At 35.2% G+C, this 24092-nt stretch overlaps 1 protein-coding gene across 3 annotated transcripts in view; it reads right to left on the reverse strand.

The window, feature by feature from the left end:
* Nucleotides 1-24092, reverse strand: part of HYCC1 (hyccin PI4KA lipid kinase complex subunit 1) — a 91779-nt gene that overhangs the window by 54037 nt on the left and 13650 nt on the right. For all 3 annotated transcript variants that reach the window (XM_036877527.2, XM_036877508.2, XM_036877537.2), the window contains exon 2: nucleotides 980-1058. In XM_036877527.2, the coding sequence (XP_036733422.2) occupies nucleotides 980-1030 (51 nt within the window). In that variant the 5' untranslated portion in view covers nucleotides 1031-1058. The remainder of the gene's footprint in view (nucleotides 1-979; nucleotides 1059-24092) is intronic.

Here is a 24092-nt window from a genome sequence, read left to right on the forward strand (position 1 = left end):
TGCAGAGCTTCAGGTTAGGGGTTTCTGAACACAACATTCCATGTAGATGCTAACTTGGTGGTTTCCAAGAGAGCATGACCCTGGGTCCACTTCACAGTCCAGACCAGATTTGACCCCATTACACACAGGTCTACTTTGTTTTAAGCCCATTCAAATTGTTTCATTTAAATTTCATTTAAACTTCACCCTTTCTTCAAGCTCTATAAAAATTTTATCTTTTCCTTTGGTGAGATGTCCACCTGGTACCTGCTGTGTAGTCTCCCTCACTGAAACAAGCCAATAGGTCTGACTTGGTCAGCCTACGTGTTTGTCTCTCAAGGTCTCAGGTTCATTGGGCTGGGCAAAAAAGTGACAGTTGCAGCCCAAACCCTTCATTCCTATGGTTCATGATCATGAAGCTCACATAATTATGTACAATAATGAGGCGCAGAAGAGAAGGAGAAGGTAATTAACCAGTTAAAGGAACACAATTTTAGCTATAACAGAGAAAGAGACAAGAAAACAGAATTTTTATTTTCTTTGTTAACTAATCAAAAGTTATGCACCTTTATATAGGCACTAGGCTAGCCAGCTAGAGAAAGACCCATTGGTAGAATGTCAAGCAAATATCTTCTCTTATTCTCACTGTTGATCATACCCACTCCCACTGTTCCCCCACATTAGGAGGAACATTTCAACACTGAAACTGTGATGGTGGTTGAAGGGAGTGACATCAACATTCACAAATGTTAACCATTCTTCATTGTGTTGCCACAAAGAGGAGAAAACAAAATTCTTTGAATCACTTGGGAGAAAAAAGGAATCGATTTCCTGTTAAAGATTACTATATATAAGTAATTCCCTAATAAGATACGTGTAAGATCTATCTTCCACAGATATTCAGATTTTCAGTCATAATTTTTTAAAAAGCCACTGGAATTTAAACCCCAGACAAAACTTCTTTGGAATATAATTACTATATTTAAACAGTAAATATTACCTTAAACTCTGACAACCATTCCTCCACAACCCCTTTCTCTGAAGTGAACATCTTTCCACATCTGTTCTAAACTTTCAACCTGAAAAATAACATAGAAAAATGTTAAAATTTTGAATACACTTTTTATAGCTTGATTACTATGGACAGAAGTCATCCTTTAAAATTTAGTTACTTCTTATTTGTGAAAATAAAGCAGTTGCAAACACAAATTGCTGGGTTCATTTCAAAACCAGTGTACACAAACAAGGAACAAAATGCAAGCATTTTGACAAAAATATAAACAACATAACATGATGAAATTGGCTCTACAATTTTCATTCATCTTTCAGGAATGCCAGCTGCAAAACATAATGGACAATTTTCTCTAATTTCAATTAAATAATTCCAAGTAGATCTTGCACCTTACCAAAATTCAGAAAATATTTTAAAACTGTGAAATTATAAAAAGACATGCATCCAAAGTTGACTTTATAGAAAGAATTAAGATAATTTAATTTGTATATATTTCAGTTATTTCCAACAGTAACAATCTACCTACACAAGCCACTTGGTTCCCTGAAAGTTTACTACTCATAAAACAAAAGTGATAATCTTCAAGATAATGACCATCTTTGACAATAGGTATAGGAATAGCTAAAGGAAATGCAAAACAAGTTCATCAGGGAAAACTTGTGCAAAGTACAATGTAGTTTTCTTTACCCACTCATCTTTATGAGAACAGACTTAGAAACTGTTCCTTGAGGGACGACCTTAGCTCTATCTGAATTAAGATAGACGGGGCTTTGGAATTATGTCCAAAATGTTACTGAAAACACTTCGATCACATGTTATCCTCCAATAGAGGAGAAAATTCACATCTTCAGTTTCAGTATCAGGAATAATTCTCTTTTCGAGTAATTAACTGGTCTGCTTTTATATTATGGATACTGTGAATCTCATAACTGATTCTCTTTGCTTTGATTCTAATAAAATGAGAGTCAAAGTTTCACCCTCTGTCCACAAAAAAGCAGGCCTAAACTAATCTTAACTACTGTTTTATTATACTCTTACCCTTATTTTCTTTCTGCCTGGATCTACTTATTTTTGTCTTGTTATATTATACATATTTGTGAAACAAAATGAAGCAAAGTTAATATAAATGCACACGAGTTTTCTTTTGTACTTATCCATTGTTCATCTAGCAAATTAGGACAAAAATAAACTATGTGACATCAAGTTAGAGAAATGGAGAGGCAAAATTTTTACAAAAATTCAATATAACTCAATAGTTAAAATTAAGACTGCTTGTAAAAAGGTTAAAAGGAATCAAGGGGGGTATGCAAAAGATTTTTTAAAAATAGGCTAAGCAATCTTGAAGAACAACAGAGCTGAAGGACTCGGACTTCTAAATACCAAGGCTTACTATAAAACCTACCAAAAACCACAGTAATTAAGCCAGTGTGGTATTATCGTAAGGGTTGAAAAAAAACAATGAAACAGAACAGACCAGCAAGAAACAGATCTACACATATATGGTCACCAGATCTATGACAAAAGTAACACAGCAAATCAGTAGGGGAAAAACAATCTTTATAGTAAATGAAGCTAGGTCAACTAGACAGCTACATAGGGTGGGAGGTAGGGGGAGAACCATGACTTACTAGCTCATACTATATGCAAAAATCAATACCAGTTGGATCATAGATCTAATTGTAAAAGGTAAAACATAAAGCTTTTAGAAAACATAGCAGAATATTATCATAACCTTGAGGTAGGCAAAGGTTTCTTAAACAAGATGCACAAAAGCACTAATCATATGGGAATAAAAACTAAGGACAAATTGGATTTCATTAAAAGTAAGAATGCTGACAGATGAATGAATAATATGTGTGTGTGTGTGTGTGTGTGTGTGTGTGTGTGTGTGTGTGTGTGTATATATATATTCAGCCTAAAAACTCAGTGGAATGTTATTCAGCCTTAAAAAGAAGGAAATCCTGTCATTTATGATATGGATGAACCTGGAAGACATTATGGTAAGTGAAATAAGCCAGACACACAACACAAACACTATTTATCACTTGTACATGGAATCTAAAAAGTCAAACTCATATTAACAGAGTGAAATGGTTTTCAGGGGCTGGGAGGTAGGGACAATGTGGAGATGTTGGTCAAAGGGTACAAACTTTCAGTTATAAGATGAATAGTTCTGGCAACCTAATGTATAGTGTGGTAACTATAGCTAATGGCAACATATATTTGAAATATGCTAGGAGAGTAGATTTTAATTTTTCTCACCACATACGCAAATATGATGATTATGTGAGGTGATAGATATGTTAATTAGTTTGAGAGTGGTTTATCAAAACATGTAAACCTGAAATAGAATTTTTGTCAATCATAACTCAATAAAGGTATAAAATAAAATTATAAAAATAAAGGAGAAAAAAGGGAAGAACTTCTATTCTCAAAAGATACCATTCATCTTACACTGATGGACAGTGCCTGTATTGGGGTATGGGTGGGGACTTGATAATATGGGTAAATGTAGTAACCACATTGTTTTTTCATGTGAAACCTTCATAAGAGTGTATATCAATAATACCCTAACAAAAATTTTTTTAAAAAAGATGCCACTAAGAGAATGAAAAGACAAAGCCACAGAGTGGGAGAAGATACTTGCAATTCATATATCTGACAAAAGTCTCATATCCAGAACATTTAAAGAATTTATAAATCACTATGAAAGGGCAGACAATCCAAAAGGAAAAACAGGCACATCACTTTTCCAAATGGAAACAACATATGAAAGGTGTTCACCTTCGTTAGTCATCAGGAAAATGTCAATTAAAGCCCACAATGAAATATATCAGACACACACACACTTACAAGTACGGCTAGAATGAATGACCGATAATACCAAATGTAGAAAAAGATATGAAGCAACCAAACTATTTCATACACAGCTAATGTGGATATAAATTGGTAAAAATAAAAATATAAATTGATATAAATCTTGTAGAACTTGGGCAATATCCTCTAAACTTGAACACATGCATACTCAATGAACTCAACAATTCGACTCATAAAAACATATCCTACAGAAATATGTGTTCAGGAATATTTACAGCAGCAGGTTTTGTAAACAGTCAAAAACTAGAAATAAACCAAATGTCCATCAACAGTAGAACAGGTAAATTACGGTATACCATACATGGAGTTCCCTACAGCAATGACATTAAACAAACTATACCTACATCAATGTCACAATGTTTGGAAAAAGAAGAGTGACAAAAAGAGTACATACTATGTAATTACATTTATGTAAACTTCAAGAACAGGCAAAACTAATTAATCAATTGTGTTAAAATATAGGATAGTGGTGGCTCTTGAAGGAGTAACTTCTTGGGTTCTGGGAATACTCTGCTTCTTGATCTAGGTGCTGATTACACGTAGGTAAAAATTCACCAAGCTGAACACATGATTTATGCATCTTTCTGTATATATATTATACTTAGTAATATCAGACAGCCCCAGGTCTCTTATCCTGCAATTAACAGAGATTAAATGGGAGCCCTCAAATGCATAGCTGAGTTCATATGAATACTCCCTTGTTTAACATATGTGCAAGCTCAGAGTAAAGTTGTCCCTTCCCATTCTTAGCATCCTTCTGCAAAGCTCAAAAGGAAGTCCTCAAAACTCCTCCCCACCCTAAATCTTTTACAGCTTCACCACCACATCTGCCTTAGGTCCACCAAGACTGAAGTCATTATTCCTTTCATGCCCATCTATGTCAGGAACCACCAGCACCCAGGTTACGCTCACCCCTCACACATTAATCTTTGTAACTCTTTGCACACACTCTATTTTACCCCCATCTCTCATCCCACCCTAATTCTGGAAGGAGGTTCTCTTTCACTTGTGCCTTCTGGAATTGGCAATCTGTTACTACAAGCAAAATCCTCTATATCTGCAAGAAGTCTCTAAATGTCACTTTCTTCTTGTACAAACTAGAATTCTGGCTCTTACCTAAAGAAATGCTCTCCCTGCTACCTTCTCAAAGTGACTGCTTTGCCTCACATAGCCCTGGAAGAAACCATTGGATCTAGAGGTTAAGTAAGTGTCCTCCTTCTTCCTTATTACCAGATCCATTCTCCCTCTCTTCCCTTGAACCATCCACCCAGTGTTGCCTTGAGACTCATGTCGCTGTCATCAATCAATTGTCCCCCAAATCCCTAACACCTTCATTTCTAAATTATCTCAGCTCTGTCACTCTTTCAAACTACTCTTATTTAAATTCTTAGTGATTTTTTTTCTCATACCCTGAACTTTTAAGTCGTAAAAAAATCTCTTCCAACAGTATTGTCTTTCCATCCTACCTCAGCTATTCAATCCTCTAATCATAACCTAGACCAACTATTCTCAAACATTTTGGTCAGGGCCCTTTCACACTTTAAATATTGAGTCAACCTGAAAAAACACCCAATGCCAAATCAGGAACAATTTGAACAACAAAGGCAGTGCTGAGTTATAAATACCAAAGCATGAAATAAATATACATGAGTCCACATTGATACAATAAATAAATTTTAAAGAATAAGAGACAAATCTTCCTTTAAAAAGAATTCCAAATAATAAATACAGAATTCCCCCTTTCAGAATTTAGTCCCTGCCTCCCAATTGAGAGTTGACTAGACATAGTGATTTGCTTCCAAAGAAGAAAGTATAGGAAAAAAGAGAAAGAGAGAGAGAGAAAGAGTATAGGAAAGGGAAAAGGGCAACTTTATAGTGGAGAATCTGGTAAACACAGCCTTGATTAAGATTAACATTACCAATGATGTCATGTGACTTTTATGTACCCCTTGATATGATATGATGAGAAGGGCACTTCACCTCTGTGGTATTATTTTTTTTTTTTTGCATATTTTTTTTATTAAGGTATTATTGATATACACACTTATGAAGGTTTCACATGAAAAACAATGTGGTTACTACATTCACCCATTTATCAAGTCCCCACATGCCCCACTGCAGTCACTGTCCAACAGTGTAGTAAGATGCCACAGAGTCCCTGTTGGTCTTCTCTGAGCTACACTGTCTTCCCCACACACACTATGTGCACCAATCATGATACCCCTCAATCCCCTTCTCCCTCCCTCCCCACCCGCCCTCTTCTACCCCTCCCCTTTGGTAACCGCTAGTCCCTTCTTGGAGTCTGTGAGTCTGCTGCTGTTTTGTTCCTTCAGTTTTGCTTTGTTGTTATACTCCACAAATGAGGGAAATCATTTGGCACTTGTCTTTCTCCACCTGGCTTACTTCACTGAGCATAATACCCTCACCCTGTGGTATTCTTTCCAAAATCCCATAAACCAAGTGTACTAATAAGAGAAACATTAGAGGAAATTCAACTTGAAGGATGTGCTACAAAAATACCAGACCTGTATACCTCAAAACTAACAAGGACATGAAAAACAAAAAGAAGAGTGAAAGGCTCTTATGGACCAGAGCCATTAAGATGACACAACTACATGCAGTATAGTACCCTGAAGTGGCTTCTAAAATAGAAAAAGGACACTAGCAAAAAAAAACCTCATGAGATAATAAAGTCTGGAATTTAGTTAATAGCAACATAATAATAATAACAAATATACAATGGTAATATAATGACATTAGGAGAAACTGAAATTGGGTGTGGGGTACATAGGCATTCACTGTACTTTTCAACTTTTTCTATAAATCTAAAACTGTTTGAAAAAATTTTTAATTATTGAGGTTTTATTTGTGCAGGTTAGTATCTATTAATATTTACTGTATTTAAAAACAAACCAGGTATCCCATTGGTCATCACTTACCATATTGTAGCCTCTGGAACGTGATATCACATACTCAGGAATAGAGTGAAGAAGACAAATAAAAGTCCTAGTATAATTATGAAAACAGTTTTAATCTTGCAAACCACATTAGAGGGTCTTGGGGACCCCTGAGAGGTCCCCAGATGATACTTTGAGAACCACTCCTCTAGCCCTTGTCATTACCCACTCTGATCTCTATCTTTTCAGCACACCCATTTATGCACTCAAACCCCAAAACTTTTTAACCATACCAGGACCTAAAGTCACTTCCCAATATTCTTCTTTCTCTCCTTCACCACTCTGACTCTCTTAACTCCTTTGCCCTTACTTGTTTTACTCCTTTGGCAAAAATACAACCCTGGTAAAATCCAGCTCTCCACCTAGTCCTTCTCAGCACCCATGCAACTGAACAAGGTGGAGAAGGCAACTGAAACAATGCTTAAAATGTGGGACCAAGAACCTCAAACAGGCCCTTAATGCTGCCTGGCAATCATGCAGTGTCCCCCCATAGTCCATTCAGTTTCCCACTTTCATACCTAATTGTTTCATATTTTCTACCAGATGATCAAAACTCCAAAATCTTTTCTCTATTCTCACTCTTAGCTGATGATCTTAATTGCTACCCCAAGGAACAATCAGAAGGAGTTTCCACAAATGCCCAAATGTCTATCCACTGAAAAGCATCTTATTTTTATAATCTATCTTCCCTTCTGTTAACTATAAGCAAATTGTCCACAAGCCTGTCTGAGGCCAATCTTATGAATTATGTACTATAATCATCTTCTCTTGCCTACCTAAAGAAATTGTTTCAATGAGTCTCCTCCTCTCCCAATGAAATTTCTCCCTCTCTCCTAACTCACTCCCCCAAAGAAATGCTCGATTTCCCTGCTCCTATTTTACATTAAAACTCCTCAGAAGAGCTGTATGCTTGTTTCTAATTCCTAACTCCCCTCACAAACTTTTTTTAGTTTTCAAAATCAACTTCAAGGTATAGTTTACATAAAACAAAACGTACATGCTAAGAGTACAGTTCTATGTATACATTCTTTCCATTCAATCCTTTAACACCCTATCTTAGGCAACTACTGATATGATTTCTATCACTATAGATTATTTCAGCCTGTTCAAGAATTTCATATAAATGGAAAATCATACATTATATACACTTTTGTCTGGCTTCATTTTCTTGGCATATGTTTTGAAATTTACTTATACTGTTGGGTGTATCAATAACTTAATCTTTCTATTTCTGACTTGTATGAATTTACCACAATATGTTTACTTATTCACTTGTTGATGGACTTATAGATGACCTCCAGTTTGGAGCTATTATGAATAAAGCTGCTATAAACATTCAATGTGCTAGGCTATATTTTCTGAAGATGACCCCAACATGATCTTCTTACAGGACGGTTTGGACACTCCTCTCATTAAGAAGTAGAATCAATGTAACATCCCCTTGAATCTAGGCAAGTGTTACTCTGGGTAAGTCATACAAGGTGACCTACCTAATTCTCCGTTGGACTGTTATTCTCAGAACTTATCCATGGTATTGTGAGGATGCTCAAAGAGTAACAAGGAGAGACCACATGTAGATATTTTCCACTGAAAATCCGCTGAGTCCCACAGCTAACAGCCAGTATCAACCAGCAGACTTGCGAGTGAGTCTTCAGATATGTCCAGCCACTAGCTATCAACTCACCCCTTGCCTTTGACTCTTCTCAGCTGAGGCCACAACTTGTAGGACTAAGAAAAGTCATCTTCACATGCCTTTTCTGATATTCTGACTATAGAATCTAAGTATACATAGGACAGTGTTTTTCTAAAAAAATCTTAATAAATCAGCAAATAAAATGGCTTTATTTTATGCTGCTAATTTGGAATGGTTATGCAGCAATAATAGTTCCTGGACCAATCTGTATACAAATCTATGGCCACATTTTTATTTATCTTGGTAAAACACCTAGGAGTAGACTGCTGGGACATATAATATCTGTATGGTCTAACTTCATACTCACACACAACAGCCCAAACTGTTTCCAAAAGGCCTGTATCACTTTACAGTTCCAGCAACAATTTATAAAAATTTCAGTTCCTCTACTCCTTGTCACCTTTTAAAATTTAGTCATTCTAGTGAGTACGTAGTGGTATTTCACAATTTCAGTTTACATTTCTACGATGATCAATGTTGATTATCTTTTCATGTACTGGCCATTCATATCTCTTCTTCTCTGAAGTGTTTCTACAAGTTGTTCGCCCATTTTTAATTGGGTTATATGTAATATTATTGAGTTTCAAGTTTCTTTAACATTTTTAAAATAATGTTTTAAGTCTTTTTTATTGAAGTACACACAATAAAATGCACAAATTTTAGTGTACAGCTTGATGGATTTTGACATATGCATATACTCATGTAACAATCATCCTTATCAAGCTGAGACAGGGATCATGGATGTAGTCAGAGTAGGGTGAGGGCCTCCGGAGGGGGCAGGGCGGGATATTTGCAGTCAGAGCAATGTAACTACATGCAAGGAAATCCCCCTGCTAAAACTCTTACTTTAAACATTGAGCTCTAGAATCATTCTTCAGTGAAATCAGTTAATGTTCCCCAGATAAATAAGAGTAGCACATGTTTTATTATGCTAATCATTTGTAACCATGTGTAAGATTCACTTAACATGCTAAAAGGCCCAGGCCTATGTGCTGTCTTTCCTCCTTCAGATCTGACAAGGTAATTTGCAAACTGAGCAACTAACTTAGCATGCAGATCCAGCTGTAGACGGCATAGTAAAAGGAAAGAATAATTCCATCTTGAAGATAAGATTGCATTTTAACATCCAGGAAGTTCAAGAGGCAAGCTTCTTTAGCAAGTAGACAATACCTCAGCCCACCTTGGGGGCTAGGCAGGCAGCCTTTTGATATGCTCCCAGACCAAGGCGCCGGTGTCCCAGAGAGAAATCAAGGCAGGAAATTTCTTACAGTTAAATTAATTTTTAATATTCAGAGACCACTTAACAAGTCCCCACCCCTAGGTTTTTTCATGTTCTCGAAAAATCCTCAACTGCCTATAAAATCCCCCAGACAACGCGCCACTACGGACTCTCTTGTCCCCTCCTGGCGTGAGCCGGGAGCTCTGTCCTTTCACTTTATCTCTAAATAAAAGCCTGTACCTTGCTCTCCCACCTTGACTGTTTGTGAAGCTCATTCTTCGGCTCCACAAACAAGAACCCCGGCATCAAAGCTACCAAACTTAATTAAGTGTTCTTAATATACTCTGGATTCATATTTGTTTTCCAAATGATTCTCTCCTGGTTTGTGACTTGCCTTATTTTCTTAACCATGTTTTTTAAATAGCAGAAGGTTTTAGTTTTAATGAAGTCCAATTCATAATTTTTTTCTTTCATGGTTAGTATTTTCTGTGTCCTAAGAACTTACTGCCTACCCAAAGAATTCAATTTCCTTAATAGATGTTGTGGGTAAAATTGTCATATTTCCAGTTTATCTCACCTGGCTTTGGTACATCTGCATATCAACAGGCGTTCAGAGGTGTAAAGAAGTAGGCTTTAGTGCATTTGCATCTTTCATCTCCATATCAATGGGTGATTACCTGGGCAACAGAGGGCTTATCTGTACCTGAGAGGTGAGGGGGAGAGCCGGCGTGGTTGCTGCTGGAGCAGGAGAGATGGGCCGGACAGCAGTTTTGTAAGACCCTTTCACCCCAAAGAGCGTTTTGCGGTCAATTTCTTTGGTCACACTGAATCCATAGAGAACTTGCCTGGGCTGAAACCCATTAGCAAGACAGACGTAAAGCTATTTTAATTTTTCTATTTCTTTTCATGTCAGTTTTGGTAAGTTGGGCAGGAACACTTTGCATGTATTGCTGCAGTTCACTGCAGGAGGAAGGAAAAAGTGTGTCCCGTGCGACCCCCCATGAGGGAGACTGTGAAAGCTTGTGGCTGATTTCCTCCTGACTCTACCTGATACATGTTTTTCCTTTCCTGATCCAGCTTTATACACTTTCACTGTAATAAAACATGGTGCGTATAACTGCCACTGAGTCCTGTGAGTAGGTCTAGTGAATCATCAATCATGTGGGTGCCATGGGACATATGAAGTAGGCTTCTAGCAAGATTTCTCTTTATTTTGGTTTTCAACAGTTTGACTATCATAAGCCTAGGTGTGTTTTTCTTTCAGTTTATCCTGTTTGGGGTTAGAGTTTCTTAGGTAAGTAAATCAATGTATTTGATCAAATTTGTGAAATCCTATCCGTTTTATCTTCAAATAGTCTTACTATCCATGGTCACTGTTCTCTAATGGGACTCCAATTACACTTAGGTAAAACTGATATTTTCCCACCAATTCTTGAGGCTTTCTGTAATTTATAGATTGGATAATTTCTATTGATGTGTCCTCTTGATTCTGCTATCTTCAATATGCTGTTAAATTCATCCAGGAAATTTTTCATTTATTTATTCTTCAGTCCTAGAATTTTCCATTTTGTTCTCTTTTAACACTTTCCATTTTTCTCTTATATTCCCTCTCTGTTCATTAAGGTCTTATTTTCTTTTAACTCTTTAAACATTTCAATATTTTAGCATATTTCTAATAGCTGCGTTAAAACTTTTCTCTGCTAAATCCAATTTATGGACCATCTTGGATTTGGTATCTATTGGTCGTTCATTTTTCTTGAGTATCAGTATCATTTTCCTTCTTTGTATACCTATAAATTTTGATTATAGACTGGACATTGTGGATGATATTTTGAAGAGACTGATTTCTATTACAATCCTCTAAAGAATGTTGGCTTTTGTTCTAGTAATCAATTCAATTACTGTCTGATCACCTTGAATTAGTGTATGCTGACACAGACTTGGGCGTAGGAAAAGCTTCCCTAACTAACTGACACTTGAGCTGACATTTAAGTAAGTGTTAGTTAACTAGTACAAAAAGAAAGATGGGGTGAGAAAGTGTGGTGTGTAGTGTTCCAGGCAGAATGAACCTTACAAGGGACCTGGAGAATGAATCACCACACTTGTTCAAAGAAAAGAAAGAACTTCATAGTGAGAGTGCAGAGTGTGAGGAGAGAGCCAAATGTCCAATATAAGGCCTGCTTCTTTTTCCTAGAATGAGCGACATGTGGACAGAGCCACAACTAATCAACACTTACAGACAACATAAGCAAGAAATAAATTATTGCTGTGGAGATGTGATTGGCAGTCTGTTTTTTGCAACAAAGGTGAATAATATACCAACCAGAGTACATATGCCTTAACAGCAGGAACAAAGTCTAGTTTTGCTCACATTGCATTCTCAAGACCCAATCCAGTACCTGTCAGATAGGAGATATTCAAGAAAGACCTCTAAATTAATGAATGGCCTCTATTTACATACAAATGTAAGCTCTTTTTAAAAACAAATCTCTTACATTATACAAATATATATACTTTCAATACAATAAAGCTGACACATAGTAGTTAAGCAAGTTAAACAAGTTTTCAAAACTGTTCATATTTTTTTACTCCAAACTGAACCAACAATTTGACAACTAGTTCTAAAGCAAATAACTATAGATGTTGTCTTCATTCTCTGCAAAGAAATGGTAAGTGCACAGGGGAGAAGGAAATCAAGAACAATTAAAAAGACAATAACCACTAAAGAAAAGTAATTGAACTGGGTTCAACCTAATCCTATTGTGCTTGCCTTACTTGTTATTTATATCTACTTATTCTACTTTCAATATGAAGATATTCATAAAATAACCTTCAAATTTCACCCCACCATATCATACCTCCTCTTCAGTCTCTACAAAAGGATACTTACTTATCTAGGGGATGCCTGAACTAACACAAGGAAAACTCACATTGATCTTGCCAAAATGAGAGATGAGTATATGAAGTAGGGAACCAAGAAAGAATGAGAATGAGATTTAGAGATTTTCAAATTAGGGTAATAATCTCTACCTCATCCTTTCAATTTCTCTTTTGCTAGCATATTTTAAGCAATTTAAAATCATTAAACATTATATTAGTTTTAGGTGTACAATATAAAAATATGATAGTGGTATATATTGTGAAATGATCACCACAGTAAGTCTAGTTAACATCCATCACCATACATGGTTACAAAAATCATTTTCTTTTAATGAGAACTTTTAAGATCTACACTTTAAGGAAGTCTCAAATATGCAATAATAATTTTTTTCAAAAAGGAAAAAAACAAGTGTTGGTGGGGATGTGGAGAAATTGTAACCCTTATAGACTGCTGAAGGGAAAAATGGCTTTGCCATTCTGGAAAACAGTATGGCAATTCTCAGAATTACCATGTGACCCAATAATTCCAATCCTAGAACTATACCCAAAAGAACTAGAGACAGATGTTCAATCAAAAAGTTGCATGTAAATGTTCATTGTAGCACTATTCACAATACCCAAAAGCTGGAAACAACCCATAAATCCATTAACTGATAAATAGATGAAACAAAATAGAGTATATCCATACAATGGAATATTATTCAATCATAAAAAGAAATGAAGGATATATGAACAACATAAATTAACCTTAAAAATATTATGCTAAATGAAATTAGTCAAATCCCAAAAGTCATATACTATATGATTTCATTTATATGAAATATTCAGACTAGGTAAATCCACAAACATAGAAAGCAGTTTAGTGGTTGTCAGGGCCTGGGAGGAGGAGATGAGGCAGAGAAGCTTAATGGGTACAGGGTTTTCTTTCAGGATGATGAAAATGTTTTGGAATTGCTAGAGTAGGTAAATAGCCAGACATGAGCAGAGGGACTTAAGCCAGTGCTTACATTCAACTAGATGCCTGCTTACATTCTACATGTTCTGCATAAGCTGTTCTTACAGGAGGAGGGGAGTAAGAATATAGATAACTGACTGACTGGCCAAAACTGGCTAGTTGCAATATGGAGGAGAAATTGACACAAACTTCACCTCAAAATCCATTAACACAGTAAAAATCATGCCCCTTTGTCATTAGCATAGTAAAAATCACACCTCCCTGTACCATGACAGTTCCAATGGGACCAAATATAGTCATAAATCCCTCTGCCCAACTTAAGGGTGGAACAAGCCCAAACTCCAAAAAACTCCACCTGTTCCCTTTGAAAATTAGTCCTACTTAGTGAATATTCATCTCCCACCCCCAGGCATAGGGAGATGAATATTCACTAATAAAGGGTCTCAGGCATGTACTCTTGCCTTTTTCTGAACTGCATCTCCAAATTCTTAATGCTCAACCACTTTTTGTGCCCATTCTTGAATTTTTTTTTGCTATGAGACCGAGCGCCCATTTCTTGTACCAATTAGAGGCAATGTTTGCACAATATTATAAATGTACTAAATTCCTCTGAATTGTACACTGTAAAATGTTATTTTATGTAAACTTTACCCCATTAAAAAAATAGTACAGAGATGTCCATGTGCCCTTTATCCAGTTTCCCTCAATGGTTACAACTTAGGTAAATATGATACAATATCAAAACCAGGTAACTGACATTGGTACAATGTGAGTGTATAATTTTATGCCACTTTATCACATGTGTAGATTAATGTAACCTCCAGCACAATCAAGATACAAAATTACTCCATCACCACAAAGATCTACCTAATACCACCCTCTTATAGTAACACCCACCCTCTTCACCTCCATCATCCATAACTCCTAGCAAACCCTAATCTGTTCTCCATCTCTAAAACTTTTCTTTCTGAGGCTGTTATATAAGTGGAATCAAATAATATATAACCTTTTGAGTTAGCTTTCCTTTTTATTCAGCATAATGTCCTTCAGATCCATCTAAGTTGTTGAATGTACCAACAGTTTTATCCTTTTTATTGATGAGTACTATTACATGAAACGAATATACTAGTTTTTTAACCATTCATCTACTGAAGGACATTTTGGCTGTTTCCAGTTTTTGGCTATTATTGCTTCCATGAATATTATTATACAAGTTTTTGTGCAAGCCTAAGTTTTCATTTCCCTGACATAAATGTCCAGGAGTGTGACTACTGGTTCATGTGATAACTGCATGTTTAGTTTTTTTTAAGAAAATGCCTATTTCCCAGATATATTATCTTCCAGGCTGTACCATTTTATATTCCCACCAACAATGCATAAGCAATTCAGTTTCTCTACATCCTTATCAGCATTTGGTAGCCACTATATTTCATTTTAGCATGAGTGTATGGTTATATCTCAATGTGGTCTTAATTTATACTTTTCTAATGGCTAGTTGATACTTAATGTCTGCATAATGTTTTAACTGCAAGATCACACTCAAGATCTTCATTGCCAGATCAACATAAAGATGCCAGCCACTCTGTAGGGCAGATCTGAAATGAAAATTAGTATAGACATTTCTAATTTTTAAAGGTAAACTTATTTTATCAGATATAGGATAATGTAATGTATTATCTGCCATAAGCGTAATCTGAAAGCACCTTCCAACAATGGGATTAAGAGCACTTCAAAGATATTCATATCTTCTGATAATATTCTATATCATTCATCTTTTTAAAATATATATAACACACATAAAACTTCAGTTTCAATACTTTCATAATATTTTATTACATGAGGGCTTCTCAGAGGCCTAAGGGGAACATTACTTTCTATTGAACCTTATTCTCTTCCCTAAACTGAGGTGACAAACTAATTTACAGAAGAGATACACTATTTCTTCTCTAGGTGTTGCTGTAACTTAAAAAAGGAAGGTAATTAGTACCAATTTACAAATGTGAATGAAAATTCAAATCATGTTGACTTGTCATTTAGTTGCTTTTTCTTTAATAGCAACATACTTCAGCATTTTAGTTGTCTTTATAGTGAGTCAAGAACCTTCAGTACAATGTAGAAATGTTTTTAACTAAATTTATAATTCCATAGAAATATTAAATTGTACCATAAATTATAAGTGAAAAATTTTAATGACATGTAAATCATTTTAAATTATCAAGTCAAACCAGTTCAAAACAAATTTAAATATGGTAAAACTTACAAAATTCTATCAGATAAATTTTTTTTAATTTCATAAAAGAAAAAATATCTTTAGAAAAATAGAAAATGTATAAATACTAAAAACAGGACCTGAAATTTCAGTGCACTATGTGGGAAAGAGGATAATGGAATTCTACAAAATCAGATGTTACTTTATAATTCTATAAAAGGTTAGTAAGTATTTAAAGAAATAGAAGATGAAAAGCTAACAGTACCAACTGATTGAAGCTTTTCTTTGTCCTTACCACACACTGTAATATTATAAAAAAAAAAAATCTCCTTTCCATTAGCCCCGGGCTACAAGATGAGTAATAGTTATGACTAACGGTACCACTGAAGACTAGGTGGGGCAAGAAGCAAAGTGACCACAAAATAGAAACAGTGATTTAAAAACTGCTTGTCTCTCACAGCACTCAGTAAGAGGCTCTCTACAACTGCTAACCCACCCCTACATTTCATATGTTACCTATTAACATTTAAGGCAAAGTCTTAATTATGTAACTTTCCAGATTTATAAACCTAATTAGATATTTCAAGTAATATGCAAAATATACTTTCACATTAAAAAAATCTTTATCCTTCTTAAGTCAAAAGAAACAAAACTATTTTTAAAATAGATGTTTCCTACTAATTTCCTGTTTTTCTCAAATATAACTTGGAAAACAGAATATTCTAAATTATATTAGAAAGCTTACTAGGATTCTATACAGTATTTCACAAGGAAAGTTAGCCTGTGTGAAACTTTTGATATTTTCAGTATCTGATAAAATCTTTCTAAATCTAGTGCCTGTTTCTTCAATCATCACATTATATTCTTATCTTAATGCTAATAGTAATTCCTAAATTCCTCAAGGAGCTTTCCAGAGAGCATACCATAAAAGTGTTGTCATCAGAGATATACAACTTATTGGTTTGTTATTATCCAATTAAGGAAAAAATTAAAAAGAAAAAAAATGCATTTATAACTTTCATGTAAAACTTAAAATTTCATATTTCACATCATTGCCTTCATCATTAAGTATTAACTATAAATTACTACCAAATCTTTTATGGACACTAGCTTTATATGTCATTATGAAATCAAGTTTCTGTAAATCTATAGAACAATCAAATTCTATAAATGGATTGGGGCACATCACAAGTTTTGAACTTCTTATCCTATGAAATAGGTTCACTGCAGTAAATTAAATGTTGCTAGAAGATTGTCAAGATTCTTTTTCTTTTTTTCTTTTGATATCCTTAATGTACAATTACTTGAACAACATTATGGTCACTAGACTATCCCCATTATCAAGTCCCCTCCCACATACTCCATTATAGTCACTGTCCATCAGCGTAGTAAGATACTGTACAGCCACTACTTGTCTTCTCTGTGTTGCACAGCCCTCCCCGTGCCCCCCCACATTATACATGCTAATCATAATGCCCCCTTTCTCCCCCCCCTTATCCCTCCCTTCCCACCCATCCTCCCCAGTCCCTTTCCCTTTGGTAACTGTTAGTCCATTCTTGGGTTCTGTGATTCTGCTGCTGTTTTGTTCCTTCAGTTTTTTCTTTGTTCTTATACTCCACATATGAGTGAAATCATTTGGTACTTGTCTTTCTCTGCCTGGCTTATTTCACTGAGCATAATACCCTCTAGCTCCATCCATGTTGTTGCGAATGGTAGGATTTGTTTTCTTCTTATGGCTGAATAATATTCCATTGTGTATATGTACCACATCTTTTTTATATATTCATCTACTGATGGACACTTAGGTTACTTCCACTTCTTGGCTATTGTAAATAGTGGTGCAATAAACTTAGGGGTACACCTGTTTTTTTCAAACTGGAATGCTGCATTCTTAGGGTAAATTCCTAGAAGTGGAATTCCTGGGTCAAATGGTATTTCTATTTTTATTTTTTGAGGAACCTCCATACTGCTTTCCACAATGGTTGAACTAGTTTACATTCCCACCAACAGAGTAGGAGGGTTCCCCTTTATCTACATCCTCACCAACATTTGTTGTTGTTTGTCTTTTGGATGTTGGCCATCCTAACTGGTGTGAGGTGATATCTCACTGTGGTTTTAATTTGCATTTCTCTGATGATTAGCAATGTGGAGCATCTTTTCGTGTGCCTGTTGGCCATCTGAATTTCTTCTGTGGAGAAGTGTCTGTTCAGATCTTCTGTCCATTTTTTAATTGGCTTATTTGCTTTTTGTTTGTTGAGGTGCATGAGCTCTTTATATAATTTGGATGTCAACCCCTTGTCAGATATGTCATTTATGAATACATTCTCCCATATTGTAGGATGTCTTTTTGTTCTACTGATGGTGTCCTTTGTTGTACAGAAGCTTTTTAATTTGATATAGTCCCACTTGTTCATTTTTGCTTTTGTTTCCCTTGCCCAGGGAGATATGTTCATAAAGAAGTTGCTCATATTTATGTCCAAGAGATTTTTGCCTATATTTTTTTCTAAGAGTTTTATGGTTTCAGGACTTACATTCAGGTCTTTGATCCATTTTGAGTTTACTTTTCTGTATGGGGTTAGACAGTAATCCAGTTTCATTCTCTTACATGTAGCTCTCCAGTTTTGCCAATACCAGCTGTTGAAGAGGCTGTCATTTCCCCATTGTATATCCATGGCTCCTTTATTGTATATGAATTGACCATATATGCTTGAGTTTATATCTGGACTCTCTATTCTGTTCCACTGGTCTGTGGGTCTGTTCTTGTGCCAGTACCAAATTCTCTTGATTACTGTGGCTTTGTAGTAGAGCTTGAAGTCAGGGAGCATAATTCCGCCTGCTTTATTCTTCCTTCTCAGGATTGCTTTGGCTATTCGGGGTCTTTTGTCATTCCATGTGAATGTTAGAACTATTTGTTCCAGTTCATTGAAGAATGCTGTAGGTATTTTGATAGGGTTTGCATTGAATCTGTAGATTGCTTTAGGCAGGATGGCCATTTTGACAATGTTAATTCTTCCTAGCCATGAGCATGGGATGAATTTCCATTTATTAGTGTCCTCTTTAATTTCTCTTAAGAGTGTCCCGTAGTTTTCAGGGTATAGGTCTTTCACTTCCTTGGTTAGGTTTATTCCTAAGTATTTTATTCTTTTTGATGCAATTGTGAATGAAATTGTTTTCCTGATTTCTCTTTCTGCTAGCTCATCGTTAGTGTATAGGAATGTAACAGATTTCTGTGTATTAATTTTGTATCCTGCAACTTTGCTGAATTCAGATATTAGATCTAGTAGTTTTGGAGTGGATTCTTTAGGGTTTTTTATGTACAGTATCATGTCATCTGCAAACAGGGACAGTTGAAGATTGTCAAGATTCTTAGCTGAATTTCAGGAAAATGGAGCAGAAGGAAATGCTCAGATTACATTACAGAATAAAACTAACTTAATTTTAGGAATTTTACTGCTTAGAAACGGACGAACCAACTGGAGAGTCCTATGAAAGAGTAGGGTATGTGTGCTGTTGCCCAAAAAGAAGTGTTGCTCTTTGTCTCACTGACTACCTTTAGCTTCAAGGGAATAAAGTTTCCCCTCAAGGCACAGGGAGAAAGCATGTAATTTATAGGGCCAATAAGACAGGTGTGGGCAGTCTTTCATAAGTCCCAGAATTTAGGCATATTTTCCCCCTAAATCACAAACAAGTTATCAAAAACAGAGTAGAGATTTTTACTATAGGAAATTTTTTTTGACTAAAGATATTTTGCCTACCTCAAGGACAAACAAAATCATGTTGGGATATCAATGTACTACGGCAGCCAGCCCAGTGTTTCTTTTAGTGCAAGGCATTTTGCTAACTCCTATCAGAGAATGCTAGATTGATCAAGGTATGTTCTGCCCTGAAGGAATTAGATTTTTCTCTGGGAAAAATTGTAGTAAAACCTACTGTAAATAGGACATAATCTATGGATCTCCAATAAATGTGATTACATTCTGCAGATGTATACTTTTTTGCCTTATTCTATTACTAGTAATGGCAGACATTGTGAAATCATTGGCTAGAATTCAAAGTTTGGAGAAGGCCATAGCCACAAAACAAGACAAAACTAACTGACTAATAACCATCCTACCACAAATGCAATGTTTAATCAATGGAGCCAATATATTATAGTTAACCAATAGTTGCTACTATATTATATAAAAGTTGCTTTAACCATTAGATATCAACAATCTTATTATGCACATATCCTGACGCCAGCACCACAGAATTTTCCTGAGATACGTCAAATGATTTCATTTAAATATTTAGTTAAGAAAATTGAAGTTTCATTGTGATTTTCTGATTTACAGTACAAGAACCTTACAAATTTGAAGTTTTACAGAATAATTAATAACCCTTATTACTGGGAACTTCAATATAAAATAAACAACTGAAAGAAAACATACTGTTACCAAAATTCTTTCAGACTGTGATAAGTTTTTAATCTGTCTAGGATTTTTCAAGAAAACTCTCATAAAAGTTTTGGAAAAACTAGTAGACTCTTAAAGTCCCTGCTCATCAATATGTAAAAATTAATTACTCAAAAGAAAATTTTAGTAAAATGCTATTGCATTGCTAGACATTTTGAAACAATTTACCTTCTTAATGTTACAGAAAGGAATATATGTAGGAGACCACAAAACCCATATGTCGAATGCCCATATCTCAACCTATCAAATACAGGTTGCTTTCACAGTATTGATGTTTTCCAAAGAGATTATTTTTATTAATTTAATGGTAAAATTCAAAGCATATTTATGTAAAACATCTTTAAACTAATCCTGAATATTGGAGCCTACAAACTCTTCCATTCTACAAAAGATGGAAGGAAAGAAAGAAAACATAAATGGTAACTGTATAATAAAACACCAAGAAACACATTTTCACTTCATCAGAAAGCCACAGGTCATAAAATCCATCACAAACCACAGTATGAAACAGAATACTTAAAAATGTTCAACCACTGAGGCATATGTTATGTTAATATCAACAAGAAGTGCTCATTTCAGTGATAGGGTTCCCAGAGATGTCACCATCCTGGTTGCTCTTACCAAAAAGAAATTTCATTTGTCAATAAATTGCACATTATTTTAATCAAGGCTATTTGAATGCTCGCTCAAAAAAAGAGAATGTTTGCAAAGAATCTTGTAGCAATCTGAGGGCAGGAGCTGAAGCACAAATGGGGCTTAAGGAAATTGAACCTAAAAAATAGAAATCAGAACTTAAATCCCTGTCTTCTAAATGCAGTCAGTCTGCTCTAACTTTTCTGGTTTGTTCAATGTATCTGTTCCATTCTTTATTTGCTAAATGGCTTCCTAACTCACATGCCCTGCCTATGGCCCGCTATGGCTATTTTAGTCCTAACTATCATGACCTTTCTGCTTTAAACACATACTCTTTTCTACACGAAACCTTTATTTCTCAATTTCCCAAATATAAATTCTTTAAATGAATCTCTGATTGTGCCAGTTCCTTATTGTGATCCTGATTGTAGCTGCGGCCAGGTTGAAGATCGACCATCCTTGGGACAGACCTCCCCTTGGCCCAATAGTTGAGACCAAGGATACAGACTCATGCAAACACAGGTTGATTTAGAAGGGGCTGTGCATGGGTAGAAATGGTAAATAAACCTAGTCTCTATCATAAATATAATATCCCATGAGAAATTTAACAAGCTAAATTATCAAGACACAACAATTCAATGAGAAAGACATACTTACAGAAACCAAACTTACAAGATGCTGAAAGTATGGCAAAAAGGAATAGTTGGAATTACAAGGCTACGATGATTTTTTTTATTCACTACAACATTCTTAATGGTCTACAAATACAAATGTCAGCTTTCTTTAAAAATAAAGCATTCTGGTCAAGAAACTTACATTTGCTTGCCATAGGATTTCTCATATGTATAATAGCTCCCTCTCAATTTGTTAATCAAATAAAGTACAAATTATTTTTGAAAGATTAAGGAAAAAATATTTGCTCTTCATTTTAGAAAGCTCTATAAGATTAGTTATTTTTTAAATTACAGGTCACCAGAAAAGAGAACATTAAGAACTTCACCACCAGTGTATATAATTGTAAAGTTTAAAATTATAGGCAAAGTTCAGCCCAGATATTAGAAGCATAAATACATACAGTAAGAATGTAATAAATATTTGTTGAATAAAGGAATAAATTTCATCCTTCATAATGCCTGTCAAATTTACCTATCTCTCCATCTCCTAGAGCAATGTCTTAGTCCGGGCCTTTATTGACTCTGCATGCTCAGTTCACATAGCCTTCCTGCTCCTGTTTCTTCTCCAGGGCACAAGGCACATTATGGACAGCCTAAGCTTCCTGAAACAATGCTTCTGTCCTGAAACATGCTATGACGCTTTCCCACATCACATCCAGCAGATCTCCCACCTCAAGCTGACCCAATAATACAGCCATAATTTACCTACCTAAATTTTATTTACTGCCATTCTCCAAAATACATCATGCCATCTAACTTCCATGTCTTTGCCTGTGCTTTTCCTCTCTAGTTATTTTCCTTCTACTCCTCAGTTTTTTGCAGCCTACCCAGGAAAAACTCAGGGCCCATGCTGAGGAAGTATACAGGCAGGTAAAGCAAACTGTCAGGAGAGAACCATGGTACTGCTTCTGTGAGCCACAACAGCAATCAGCTCACTGATTATTCACCCCCTTGGCTTAGAAAATCTCATCTAGAAGTTTATAAGCATTCTAAAGAGTCCACTAATGTAAGTTATTCATTTCCTTAAAAGTATCACAAATTGTATCATTTTAAATTTAATATTGGGTAGAAATCTACAAGAGCAATAATTGGCTGAAATAAGATTTCCCACAATGTTTGTAGCATCTTTTAGAAAATATAATTATAGTATACACTAAATAATTCAAGTACTACCCTCAATAAATCAAAGTCCACAAAGCCCTGATAACTAAGACACAGATTGTAAAGTTTATGTTGACAGATTTTAATGGCTAAGTGGAAAAGTTTCAAAGTACAAAAACTACCTCAATTCTATTCATTGAATGATTACTGTACAAGTAATAAGTAGTTTAGTGATTAGTAATGCTTTTCACATATTCACCAGGCCAGGTACCCAAGTTCACAAATTTCTTACTTATACGCTGTCTAGCTCATACAGTTTATCTAGACTATAGGCCAGGCAAGGTCACAGTAGGAACAAAGAAAGATAAAAAAGATTAGGCAAAAACAGACATAGGATAAGAGGTCATGTGGGTAACTCATTTAGTACTTTTATATATGCAAAAAGTCAATATTACTATATATTCAAATTGCAACATTAATAATTCAACAAGAACTTGAGTGCCTACTGAGTATAATGCAAAGTGGTTTTTATTACTTTGTACTATTAGCAAAAGGACAGTAAAATATGGTCTGTGTCCATAGGAGCCTGTAACTGTAAACCAGGTGGCAAAGGAACAGAAGAGGAAATATGAGGGCAAAATGAATCAAGGTAGCACCCTACATTTTTTAGAGGAATAATTACAAGTGCTAAAATCAGGATAAAATCATCAGAAGAACACAAAATCAGCAATGTAAAACAAGGACTCTGTTTATTATGCAACTACAAAATTTCCATTAAGAAAGAAGATAAAACAAACAAAAAACTATAAACTCTTTGGTAGAATGTTAATCTCCCAACCACTAATATTCTTTTACTGGAGATTTTTTTAAATTGCTACACTTATGTCTTTCCATATAATTAAAAGAAATAGGCAGAATAATGAACATTTCATCTTCCCACTAGGAAATCAAGGCACATTTAGAGGTCAAAAGAAGATCACTCTCCTAGTTAATTGTGGAAATACTACTAGAATCCCAAACTCCTGGCTCTCTCCCAATTACTCAACATACTGTCACTTAGAGTACAAACAATCAAGGAAAATAAAAGACCACAAATTCACTAAGCTAGGTAAATGCAAGTATACATAGTTTAGGCAGGGCTTCCTATACTGATGTTATAAGAAAACTATTCTGAAAGTTATTAACAGATGGTAGTACTGAAGAAGAAAAGATTTTCCCTGTGAAAATTTAACTATTTCAGGAAAGTTAATTTTCATTCTTTTTTAATTAAAGGACTTCTCAGGGGCTTCAATGTGCTAAATCTGTTATGAATCTCCCAGAAAAGTATTTAGAATGAAATATTTTCCCAAGTGTATTTGACCATGGTATCCTTTACTGTCCAGACACAACTGGCATCATTCAGAACACAGTCTAGAAAACACTTAGTGTGAGTTAAATAAGTCACAAAAA

Source organism: Manis pentadactyla, chromosome 7, assembly GCF_030020395.1.
Source record: "Manis pentadactyla isolate mManPen7 chromosome 7, mManPen7.hap1, whole genome shotgun sequence".
In the NCBI taxonomy this organism is placed as follows: domain Eukaryota; kingdom Metazoa; phylum Chordata; class Mammalia; order Pholidota; family Manidae; genus Manis; species Manis pentadactyla.